Consider the following 13,702-nt stretch of genomic DNA (forward strand, 5'->3'; position numbering starts at 1 on the left):
TATGACATCAAATGATAATAGGTCCGAAAAGATGTGATTGTTACTTAACGACGTTACTTAACAACATCACTGATATGATATCAAATGATATTAGGTCTGAAATGATGTGACTGTTACTTTACAACAACATTGATATGACATCACATTTACCTGGAAGAGATGAAGCAAAATAATGTGGTTGCAACTTCTGTCTTATTTTGATATTAGGAATGAAAAATTCTTGTACATGTTTAATAACTGTGATAACAATGCTGGGAATGAAAATGATAAGTAAATAAAAAGTATACAAGACCTCTGGAAATTTTAAGTGACTCACAACCTGCCAGAAACTGGCTGTGCAAGCTTTTTGCGCAGGAGACCAATATGATCTCAAAAACATCAATATACCTTTTCCTTCATGTATTTGACAGCAATCAATGATCTTCAACCTGTGCAATTTTGATAAATTTCTAAGTATGCATTGAACTATTTCTTTTCTATGGGCAACTGGTGTGTGTGTGTGTGTGTGTGTGTGTGTGTGCATTTGTATTTGGTGTAAACCGAGGATATTCATGAGATTACACACCAGTGTACCGAGAACACACTTCCAACCAAGGATGTCCTTGGTTGGAAAAATGGTAAAATCTTGCTTCTCCCAACTATTAAGTATTTTAGCCTAGAATAACGTAAAACCAGGATTTGTAGGAAAGTCCCCATTTACACGCTTGGTACTTGTTCATGATTTTGGTGTGTATCTTTCTTCCAAAGCTGGCGATACACATGCCTGAAACCGTGTCCTTGATTGCCTGGTGGAAATCTTGTAGAGAGATCTCCACTATCAAATTACATGTTGCAAAAACGTATTATCTCCCTTTAGATCCAAGCATCAGATACCAACTACTTAGCTAAACTATAAGATAAGCTGGTGCATATAACAGTCCCTGGTATTTTTTTTATTAATATTTCATGCATGTGAGACAACAGTGTTGGGAAACTCAAGAAACATTCATACCATATGCATCCAATACAGGCAAATAAATCTACAACATGTATGAAAGAGGCACATCAAAATGCTATTGGAAATACACATAAATTCATTGTAGAGTTGTACCGAAATTGTTTAATTATCCCACCCATCTGTAAAGTAAAAATGCCCTGTTTGCGGCGAGATTTTACACATGTAAAGCTATAGAAAAGACATCCTTGATATGCAAAATTTATTTTATGATTATTAAATAGCTATATCTGCCCATATGTATGTTTTAACTTTACAGATGGGTTGGAAAAGTAGGCAATTTCGGTACAACTGAACAATGAATTCATGTGTATTTCCAACAGCATTTTGTATTTCCAAAGACTTCTATACGTCAGTTGTACGTTAGAGAGCCTGACGTGTCCATTCTATACATAAATTTTTCGCTAATCAATGCAAGACCACAGATCTCAAAACTTGCCAAATATCTATCAACCGCACTTCTGCATGGTTTCTCTTCATCAACTTTCCGTACCGTCAGCAGTTCACAGCGTAGAAACTATACAACTATCCCCTAACACAAGGAACTATTTTTACTGCACCACCTTAGGCCAGTCAATTCATAGTTTCAAGGCACATTTCGCCAGTATGCCTGCATCACATTTGCCACTATGGTGACATAAATGGTATCTGCCAAGTCCCTTCTTGTTTATTCCTTTGTGTAATTTACCAGTCTCCTACTGTAAATACTGCCACTGCAGTCACACAATCAATGTACGCCATTAGGTTTTAATAGAGACTATATTACTCCAGGGACACTCATGCAATTTTGACCTGAATTCACTAAAAGTCAACCATGGCATCATGGAAACTCACAAAAATTTCACTCCATGACATTAGCTCATACTAATTGGCTAATTATTTCGGGCTAAGGAATATTTCCATTGTACTGAGTTCCAATAATCAAACAAGTAATCACACAAATCTAAGAATTCCTTAAAACAGGGTGCAATAAACAAATGCGCATACTCCAAATTTATTACAGCATGATCTCCAAAGTGGTGGATTAGTCCGAAGCGTGTTAAGTCGTAGTAAAGTCTAATTGCAGGACAATCAGTCAATCAATAAATTCATCAGTCAGTCAATAACAACAAGACATATATTCAATTAATAATGTAATTGCCCAAAAGATCAGTTGTAGATGAAACCCTTATGGAGGTTACAGTTACTTAATACTAGTATGTGATTTAGATTTGATTTTAACATAACTTTAACAATCATTCAGTTATACTGCTATGATGTCTGCAGTGTGGCAGTTTATAGTGATGTCGAGCACTGGGGTATCACGCCAAAGACATGTAGCATGATATCCCATGCAGTCACATTATTCTGACACATTATTCTGACACTAGTCCTAACACTAACCTCTTCATGCTGAGCGCCAAGCGAGGCAGCTGTTAGTACCATTTTTATGTCTTTGTTATGACTCGGTCTTGGTTTGAAAACGCAGCCTCCCACATCCGAGGCGGACGTTCTAACCACTAGACCACCTAAGCAGTCGTATGAATTGTTAAGACTGGACTAGATATGCAAACATGTCCTCATTGGTCATAATCTACCAATGTCAATGGTCTCCGTGATTTTGTCAAATAGTGTGCGTCCTTAGTCTGCATGGATTATACAAAATATCTGTGCAAACATGTGCATCCTCACTTGCACTGCAAAATTTCGTATTCCTTAGAATTGATAATACAGCTCCATCCTTGACACATCACCATTTGCTATTAATTTACTGCCTCAAACTGTATTTCTTTTTGATCTAACATCGCCAGAACATATGTCCTCGGTATGTGGTTCCATACACGAGTCCTTGATATCCACCAACTACAAGAATGTGTGTGTGTGTGTGTGTTTGTGTGTGTGTGAATTGGATTTTTAACATAGCTTTAAAAAAAAAAAATCAGTCATATTGCTACGATGCCAGTGGTGTGGCAGTTTATAGTGATGTCAAGCACTGGGGCATCATGCCACAGACATGAAGCATCATGTCCCACCCAGTCACATTATCCTGACACCAGGCTGACCCGTCCTAACACTAACTTTTTAATGATGAGCACCAAGCGAGGCTGCTGTTAGTACCATTTTTATAAGTCTTTGGTATGAGTCAGTCAGGGTTCGAACCCGCGACCTCCCGCATCCAAGGTGGATGCTCTAATCACTAGGCCACCAGAGCAGGCAACTGGTAACTTTTTCCCATACTTTGCAATGTAATGACTCTTACTTAGTTATAAATATTCATGTAAGATTTGCAAAAGAAAATGCAAACCAACCCCTTCTTTTCTTCTTTTGTATTTTTGGGATCATAAGCTAGATAAGAATAAGGATTTGAACAACAATGAATACTCTGGCACACGTAATATTCTGGATATATTAACAAAAGATGGAATCAAAAGTGCTGATAACTGTAACAACAAGCAAACTCAGTACCATTTTGTTGCCTATCAACCATGACATGGTCATACAAGTTTACAATTATCAAATGTGAACATGAGCGAAGAATGAGCCTGATCAGTTACTGTGCAGACATTGAGGAATAGTGCAGAAAAGGGGTGAAAAATAAACAAGTGACCTTAACCTTGGAGAAGAAAAAACCTGTGATACATGAGATGCCATCGCACTGAGAAGCATAAATTTGTCAAGGTTCATCCCTATTCATCCCTGTACTTAAAACTTCAAGTTTCATCCCTGTACCTCAAACTTCATGGTTCATCCCTGTACCTCACACTTCATGGTTCATCCCTGTACCTCACACTTCATGGTCCATCCCTGTGCCTCACACTTCATGGTTCATCCCTGTACCTCGAGCAGTTTTATGATAAAGAGCAGAAGGAATAGAAACCTTAAAATATTCAGTTGTGACCTTAACCTTGCGGATGGGGAGAGACCTCAAACATGCAATGAACACATCTTCAAGTGACAATATACAAGTACACCAAGCTTCATCCTTTTATTTTAAATTGCTGTTAAGAAAGCAGGTCAAGTGTGACTGAAACCTAACCTAGTGACATGTGACCTTTGACCTTAATCACCCCAATGTGGTAAATAAAACACCTTTTAATGATGATATATTGCTAACCAATTTTCATTCCTTCTTCTCAAGTGGTTCTAAAATTATTGATTGGAAAGGAAAGTTTAAAAGAAAAAAAATTCAACATCAAGCAACATCAAATTGACCTAGAAATAACACCCCTAATGTGGTACATATCACAGCTGCTAATCATAAGATATACATGCACCAAACTGCATTGCTCTGTTCTAAATAGCTCAAATTATAAAGTTGGAAAAGAAGTGTCATAGAAATCATAAAATACTGAGCTACTGATCCTGCAGCTGAAGATAGGACAACAAACCCAGTGACACATCTTCTAGTGATGATGTACATAAATACCAAGTTTCAAAATTGAATCTCAAACAGCTGTAAAGTTACAGACCATAAGGAAAACTGTGATGGAAACAAACAGTAATGAGCCATGACCTTGACCTCAAAAATAGAAGCACAATGTGTAAATTACATAGTTTCTAATGACAATGTACAAGTATACCAAGTTGTGTACCTTCATCTCAAATGGCAATAAAATTATAGAGCAGAAGGAACTGTACAATAAAATCATATAATACTTAATAACTGTGACCTTGACGCTGAAGATAGGACCACCGATGTGGTATGTGACACACCTTCTAGTTATTATGTACAAGTATAACAAGTTTCATCCCTTAATCACAAATGTCTTTGAAGTTTGTAGACACAAAGAATGTGATGGAAAATACTAGCTGTGACCTTGACCTTGAAGCCAGCATCCAAGTCTGATAAGTGACACAGCTTCTAGTGATGGTTAATATGTATACCAAGATTAATGATTTAACCTTAATCAGCCTTAAATTTGTTGAGCATAAGTGCGATTGCAAATGCTAAACACTAAGCTGTGACCTTGACCTTGAAGACCCATACTGTTATATGTGACACATCTAGTGACAATCAACAAGTCAAAATAGCTTCAAGCATTAATCTTAAATGGCTTTAAAGTTATGGAAAAGAATGGAAACTGTGATGAAGTGCAAAATATTGAGTTGTGACCTTGACCTTGAAGATAGGACCCCCCCCCCATGTGGAAATAACACACCTTCTATGTGATGTATAAGCAATCAAGTTTCATCCCATAATCTCAAACAGCTTTAAGTTTTTGAGTAGCTGGAAAAATGTGACAGATGGACGGACATCCATATGGATGGATGGAACCACAAATACTATGCTTCCTGGTTTTCTTTGGAATGGTATGGTAATAATACATTCATTATCAATAAACTTTGCAGGAATATATTTCAACACCAGAGATGGCAGCATTTCCTGAAAGTTTATAACTGTATTTTCAAAATCACCTGAAACGGGTAACTGAAATACAAAATTTACATTCCATCCACCCTTAAACACTTGTCTCACATGCACGGCCAATTTCTTATGTTTGCCACAACAACAACAAAAAAAAAAAACATTTAAAGCTATATTTTACTGAAAGTTTACAGAAAGAATTTGAATATTCATCTATATTAACAAAGGTAAATTCATCCACTCTTCTTTGCCTAACGTGTTATTTATTGATACCCGCACTCCCTGCCAAGCAGGATCGAATACATTGTCAGCCCAGTCATCTGAATCCAGCTGGGGTCTTGAATAAAGTTTCTTTTGGATTCAGACTAAAAATGTACATGTTATTTTCCCTGTTCACTTCAAAATTCAGTACAACCATTAACATTCCGTTTTTGCGGAAGGTGACAGTAAAGAATGACAAAGACTTGATTTCCTGTTCAGTTAAATGATAGGAAGTGATATGTTCACAAATAAAATTGCATGAAAATAAGGCCAATTTACTTTAATTAAACTGACTGCAGCTCTCTGGAATCTGTTGTCATTTATGTTGGACAAGTCCAATGGGGCTGATTTTTCAGACTGACTATACAAATGTTCAAATTGAACATTGGAAGTTTCTGCTAAGCCACAAGAAACTCGTATTCAGACTTGAATTATTTAACTGTAGCATTAAGAACCAATTAAAATGTGGTTTCATATCACTGGGGTAACTACTTGTGTTCACGTTTGTACAGTATTAGGACACATATTTTAAGGAATTGAAAGATTTTATATCTTTTTAATCTTCATCTTGTATTTTATATTTATATTTTACAAAATTGAAAAATCTTTGGCTCTTATCTTGTTTCCTGTATTACTTCATGTATACATTACTTGGAAGGGTTTATGTTTTTAAGTTTTTTGTATAATTCTATTTTTTTCCATTTTTTGAACTTTACCTTTAAGTCTTTATTGTGCTGAAATGCCATAAAATGCTAACACAAACATACATATGTACTATTAAGACATGGCCTTGTCTGAGCATACATACGTATTATTTAGACACAGCCTTGTCCGAGCATACATACTTACTATTTAGACACAGCCTTGTCCAAGCATATCTTGTATTACCAAGATTCATTCCTTAAGCACAAACTGATTTAATGTAATAAAGGGGAAATGAAAGGGGGATGGACAGATGGATGGATGGATGGACAGACAGATGGATGGATGGAAGTGGATGGATGGATGGATGAATGGATGGGGATGCTTGGAAGGATGGATAGAAACAAATAATGTTCCCCATTTTCTCAGCTCTACCAGGTCATCATATGATGACACATTGGAATTAACAAGAATGGGTAGTTCAATGTGAAGAAAAATGTTACTCTCTTGTTCAGTACTTTGCATACCTTTTCTATCTTCTCATCTAACATTTTAAAAAACTCTATCTGGCTGTGTGTTATCCTGAAAATTAAAAAAAAAACACTTGAGAAAATAAACTGTCACCTTGGGACTAGAGGAAGTTCTAAGTCAAGTCCAATTACAAACTGACCTGCTGCCACATTATGCACCATGATATCCTGTGCAATGCAGTATGTTAGTGTAACCAGTAGAACACCACAGACCCTGATGAGGGTCTTCATTGTTAGTGTAACCAGTAGAACACCACAGACCCTGATGAGGGTCTTCATTGTTAGTGTAACCAGTAGAACACCACAGACCCTGATGAGGGTCTTCATTGTTAGTGTAACCAGTAGAACACCACAGACCCTGATGAGGGTCTTCATTGTTAGTGTAACCAGTAGAACAACACAGACCCTGATGAGGGTCTTCATTGTTAGTGTAACCAGTAGAACACCACAGACCCTGATGAGGGTCTTCATTGTTAGTGTAACCAGTAGAACACCACAGACCCTGATGAGGGTCTTCATTGTTAATGTAACCAATAGAACAACACAGACCCTGATGAGGGTCTTCACTGTTAGTGTAACCAGTAGAACAACACAGACCCTGATGAGGGTCTTCATTGTTTGCAACTGGACTGGACTTAAAAACAAATATATATGTTGGTACAAAGTTTAAAAAGAAGAAAAAAATTATCTTGATATGCAAACCTATCAAACATTATGCAATAAACTGTCAAACCTCCTTGAGAGTAATCTATACATGTATTGACATGAAAAAACATATAGTTTCACCATTAATTAAACAAGATTTTCATATAAAACTGTAGTAGAGAAAGTATGAAGGAGAACTAAGGCTCGAATTAAGACAAATCAAATGAACGATTAATAATAATAATAATAATAATAATAGCTTTATTTAGGTGAGTTAACTCGTCTAGTTAAATGAAGTAATATACCTTAAGGTCTTCTGTTATGCACAATATATACGGTATATGAACTATATTCAAGTACACAGTATATGAACTATGTTCATGTATATAGTATATGAACTATGTTCAAGTATATGGCATATGAACTATGTTCAAGTATATGGCATATGAACTATGTTGAAGTATATAGCATATGAACTATGTTCAAGTATATGGCATATGAACTACATTCAAGTATATGGCATATGAACTATGTTCAAGTATATGGCATATGAACTATGTTGAAGTATATAGTATATGAACTATGTTCAAGTATATGGCATAAGAACTACATTCGAGTATATGGCATATGAACTATGTTCAAGTATATGGCATATGAACTATGTTCAAGTATATAGTATATGAACTATGTTCAAGTATACAGTATATGAACTATGTTCAAGTATATAGTATATGAACTATATTCAAGTATATGGTATATGAACTGTTCAAGTATACAGTATATGAACTGTTCAAGTATATAGTATATGAACTATGTTCAAGTATATAGTATATGAACTGTTCAAGTATATATATATATGAACTATATTCAAGTATATGGTATATGAACTGTATTTAAGTATGTAGTATATGAACTGTTCAAGCATATATATATATATATATATATATATATATATATATATATATATATATATATATATATAAACTATATCTGAGTATACAGTATATGAATTATATTTATATAGTATATGAACTATGTTCAAGTATGTATATATATATATATATATATATATATATATATATATATATATATATATATATATATATATATATATATATATATATATATATATATAGTATACAAACTATATCTGAGTATACAGTATATGAACTATATTCATGTATACATAGCATAATATAATAAATCTGGCCAAACACTAAAGAACTGAGTTATTCTGTGAATCAAACAAACTTTCAAAACCATAACACATGTACAAGCATCAATGACATAAACATATATTAAATATCATATTGTATTGAACACACATCTTTAAGCAAAATGTTAAAGCAGAGAAAGCAGGAATTGTATTCATACTACTTAAAACTGTTTGAAGTAGAAATGCAAGAAGCCTCTACTGTATCACCAGGATTTTGCTCCATACCAGTGGACCAGTATAGTGCAAGCTCTTTTTAAACAAATCGTTATCTTGGTTTGATATAATTTAAACTTCGTTCTAGCAGAGCTTAAATATGGAGTATCATCATCATTACTTTGGTGAAAGATACTGCTTTGGTAGACATGACTTTTCTGGACACCTGTACATAAATTTGACCTTTCTAAAGAATCTTATATAATGTATTAGTAAAAAAAAATCAAAATTCACTGCATCCTAAAAATTATCTTATGAATTTAATTAAACACCATTCCCTGTTTTGGAATCTAAAAAGTTTTGAAGCATTTCGAAAAGAGGTATTCCAAATTACATTACAATAGTCCAAGTATGACTGAATGTAACGTTTATAAAAGATGACCCTATGATGAATAGGAATGAATGTTCTGATTTACTAGAAATGACTGTTCTGATTTCACTAGGAATGACTGTTCTGATTTTACTAGGAATGACTGTTCTGATTTTACTAGGAATGAATGTTCTGATTTTACTAGGAATGACTGTTCTGATTTTACTAGGAATGAATGTTCTAATTTTACTATGAATGACTGTTCTGATTTTACCAGGAATGAATGTTCTGATTTTACTAGGAATGAATGTTCTAATTTTACTATGAATGACTGTTCTGATTTTACCAGGAATGAATGTTCTGATTTTACCAGGAATGAATGTTCCAATTTTATTTTACTATGAATGAATGTTCTGATTTTACCAGGAATGAATGTTCCAATTTGATTTTACTAGGAATGACTGTTCTGATTTTACCAGAAATGAATGTTCTGATTTTACTATTAACGAATGTTCTGATTTTGACCAGGAATTGATATTCAGATTTTACTAGGAATGATCGTTCTGATTTTACCAGAAATGAAATGTTCAGATTTTGCTATGAAGGAATGTTCTGATTTTGACCAGGAATTTTGTTCAGATTTTACTAGGAATGACCGTTCTGATTTTACTAGGAATGAATGTTCTGATTTTACTATGAATAAATTTTCAGATTTTACTATGAATTAATGTTCGGATTTTACTAGGAATGAATGTTCAGATTTTACTAGGAATGAATGTTCCGATTTTGACCAGGAATAAATGTTCATATTTTACTATGAATAAATGTTCAGATTTTACTATGAATAAATGTTCAGATTTTACTAGGAATGAATGTTCCAATTTTGACCATGAATTAATTTTCATATTTTACTATGAATAAATGTTCATTTTTTACAAAGAATAAATGTTCAGATTTTACTACGAATAAATGTTCAGATTTTTACTAGGAATGAATGTTCTGATGTTGACCAGGAATTAATGTTCAGATTTTACTAGGAATGAATGTTCTGATTTTACCAGGAATGAATGTTCTGATTTTACCAGGAATGAATGTTCTGATTTTGCAAAGTAAGAAAAGAGAATTGAAAGCCTTTATGAAAATTGTTTAATGTGAACAGACCAAGTTAGATTGTTATCCACAAATTCACCACAAATTTTAACATAAAGAGGTCATATTAACGATCAAATTGTCACACAAAAATTAAGAGTTGGTGGCTATCTAACCTTGTTTTTATTTTCATGCTGAAACTAGTTTGGATTTCATTTTATAAGTATTTTAATCCTTCTACTTTCCCTGCACCATACATAGGTCTGTAAGCAGCATTTTATAAGTTTTTTTGAAGTTCAGTTCAGGTTTTACATGGCTCATTGTATTGTCATCCGCACTGAGGTGAGTGCTAAAAATTGAGTTGATATTTTTTAGAAGTAAGTCACTAGTAACAGAGGTCTCAGGTTAGATCCCACTGCACAAAGGTAAGTGCAAGAAATTAAACTGCCGATCTTCAGAGGTAAGTCATTAGTAACAGAGGTCTCAGGATAGATCCCTTATGGGTAGTCTATAATTAATAAGTTTTCTTTCAAGAAGGTGACGATTCAACAATATGCTTGTACTCAATTATTTAAGTAAAGATGTAAACAGTTTTCCTTTGATTGATAGATTTTAAATTTTTTGTGCATGAATTTCTTGGCTATATGAAAATTAATCATAACAGTGCCAACTATTCTCTTTTATCTAATGCTTTCAGCCATTTTTCAATCAATGATACTAGTGCAATTTTACATCACTGATTCTGTTTTGAAAACCCAATGATTAGCATGAACAAGATTCTTTGCATTCATTTACAAATAGTTCAAAAAAGATTCATACACACATGGTAATCTGGAAAGACAAGTAAGGATAGAGATGTGTTGGTCATCATTCACATCAGCTTTTGTTACAGCTTTACTCAACAGACCTACCATGAAAATTGTCCAAGATGGCAGACCTTTTATTAGCCCTAATACTTTGATTGCAAATAAAAGTTATCTCTCTACTACAGCAGGTATGGCTGCCTTTAGTGGTCTTGGTTTAATCATGACAAGCCCAGCTGATTTAAAATCTACCATTTTTAATATACTTCAACACAATCCAGGACTTGTTTCAGGAATTTTAAACATTATAACAGGGAATTTTTCCAAATTATAGCATGCTGCAAATTATGACTGATATAGAGACGATGATACGATAAAGTTACGAGTTGATGAGAGACAGACTTTATAAAATGCAGGAATGACCGTCATGGCAAATTCAAGATCATAAAAAACAAATGTGATTGTGAATATTTGACTAAGTGTGTGTACGTGTGTGTGTGTGCATCAGACAGAGAGAGAGAAAGAACGGGGGAAAGAACTTAAAAACTTACTTAATATTCTTTTGATTAACAACAACACTTTTATCCCTGTGTGCAGACTTTGATGACAGTCTCCCATTCCCATCCTGTAATGAATAACAAGAACATCCAACTTAATATTTGTTTTTAATTTTTTTAAAATTTATTTTATTTTATGTGAGCATCAGTGGCTTTACAGCTATATTAAATTGCCCAACTTACAAAGTGTGGACAGTGAAGTGGATTCCAGCACAGACCAACCTGGATTTCTGTATGTGTGTGACTCTCAGCAAGTCACTTTTGTTTACTCACATAGGTCTACTTATGCTGATGTGCTTTTGAATAGCAATGAATCCATCTATCCATTGTTCAATGAATTACACTGACTGTACAAAAAATAAGGTCTTAACAACTTGTACAAACCCACAGATGGCTTGGACTAGTGTGAGTAGGCTTGGCATTTCAGCCTAAATGGCTATGGGTGACTGATAAGACTATTACATGTCATCGCTAAGGATCTAACTCAGAATAAATGTATAAAGCAAATCACTTAACTACAATACTATCCAAAATACAATCATGTAACCATGATCAGTTGTTAAAATTTCTAAATAAACTGTTAAATTATTCATTTATGCTAAAAAAATAGAGCTGAGCAACAAATCAACTGAAAGCAATGCTCACAAAATGATATTATGACATATTATGATTATATGAAAGCATCTATGTTATGATCAACATTAAGGCAGTGTATCCCCTAGGGGTGCAAGACTGAGAGTCAAAAATCTCCTTGGTGTCAAAACTGGGGGTCAGACTGAGTAAAAAACAAACTTTGATATCAAAACTGGGGGTCAAATTAAAAATTTGGGGGTCTCTGAAGCGCAAATGAGGGTAAAGGGAAACACTGATTAAGGACTACGAACAATTTTACTTATCAATCAGAGGTTACATCAAGTATCTATCACATAATATATTTATGGATTAGCATCATCTGATTCCTCTCTGATGATGACAAAGTCAAAGAAAGAACTGAACAGTGGGTCCAAAAATGGCAGTATCTTTGTAGCAATCTGGAATTCAACAATCACAATCAGTTACAGCCTGATAACTCAGTATTCCCATGTCCATAGTTTGCTACATGATGGACCAATGATTGAATATTTCCAAGTCTACAGTTAGCTATATGATGGACCCATGATTGAATATTTCCACGTCCACAGTTAGCTACATGATGGACCAATGATTGAATATTTCCAAATCCACAGTTAACTATATGATGGACCCATGATTGAATATTTCCACGTCCACAGTTAGCTACATGATGGACCCATGATTGAATATTTCCATGTCCACAGTTAGCTACATGATGGACCAATGATTGAATATTTCCACGTCCACAGTTAGCTACATGATGGACCCATGATTGAATATTTCCAAATCCACAGTTAACTATATGATGGACCCATGATTGAATATTTCCACGTCCACAGTTAGCTACATGATGGACCCATGATTGAATATTTCCAAATCCACAGTTAACTATATGATGGACCCATGATTGAATATTTCCAAGTCCACAGTTAGCTACATGATGGACCAATGATTGAATATTTCCATGTCCACAGTTAGCTACATGATGGACCAATGATTGAATATTTCCAAGTCCACAGTTAGCTATATGATGGACCCATGATTGAATATTTCCACATCCACAGTTAGCTACATGATGGACCCATGATTGAATATTTCCAAATCCACAGTTAACTATATGATGGACCCATGATTGAATATTTCCACATCCACAGTTAGCTACATGATGGACCCATGATTGAATATTTCCACGTCCACAGTTAGCTACATGATGGACCCTTGATTGAATATTTCCAAGTCCACAGTTAGCTACATGATGGACCCATGATTGAATATTTCCAAGTCCACAGTTGGCTACATGATGGACCCATGATTGAATATTTACAGATCCACAGTTAACTATATGATGGACCCATGATTGAATATTTCCAAGTCCCCAGTTAGCTACATGATGGAACGATGATTTAATTTTTCCAAGTCCACAGTTAACTACATGATGGGCTGATTTCATAAAAAGCAACATGTGTAAAACAGGCAGAGGGAGGG

The 13,702-nt window shown here is 34.4% G+C and overlaps 1 protein-coding gene across 5 annotated transcripts in view; it reads right to left on the minus strand.

The window, feature by feature from the left end:
- LOC149778675 (uncharacterized) overlaps positions 1-13,702 on the minus strand; it is a 144,975-nt gene that overhangs the window by 18,459 nt on the left and 112,814 nt on the right. For all 5 annotated transcript variants that reach the window (XM_089939483.1, XM_089939485.1, XM_089939484.1 and 2 more), the window contains exons 5-6: positions 11,600-11,673; positions 6,770-6,824 (exon numbers count right to left, since the gene is read on the minus strand). In XM_089939483.1, coding sequence (XP_089795609.1) covers positions 6,770-6,824; positions 11,600-11,673 — 129 coding nt within the window. The remainder of the gene's footprint in view (positions 1-6,769; positions 6,825-11,599; positions 11,674-13,702) is intronic.

Source organism: Sinohyriopsis cumingii, chromosome 17, assembly GCF_028554795.1.
Source record: "Sinohyriopsis cumingii isolate HCF-2022 chromosome 17, ASM2855479v2, whole genome shotgun sequence".
NCBI lineage: Eukaryota > Metazoa > Mollusca > Bivalvia > Unionida > Unionidae > Sinohyriopsis > Sinohyriopsis cumingii.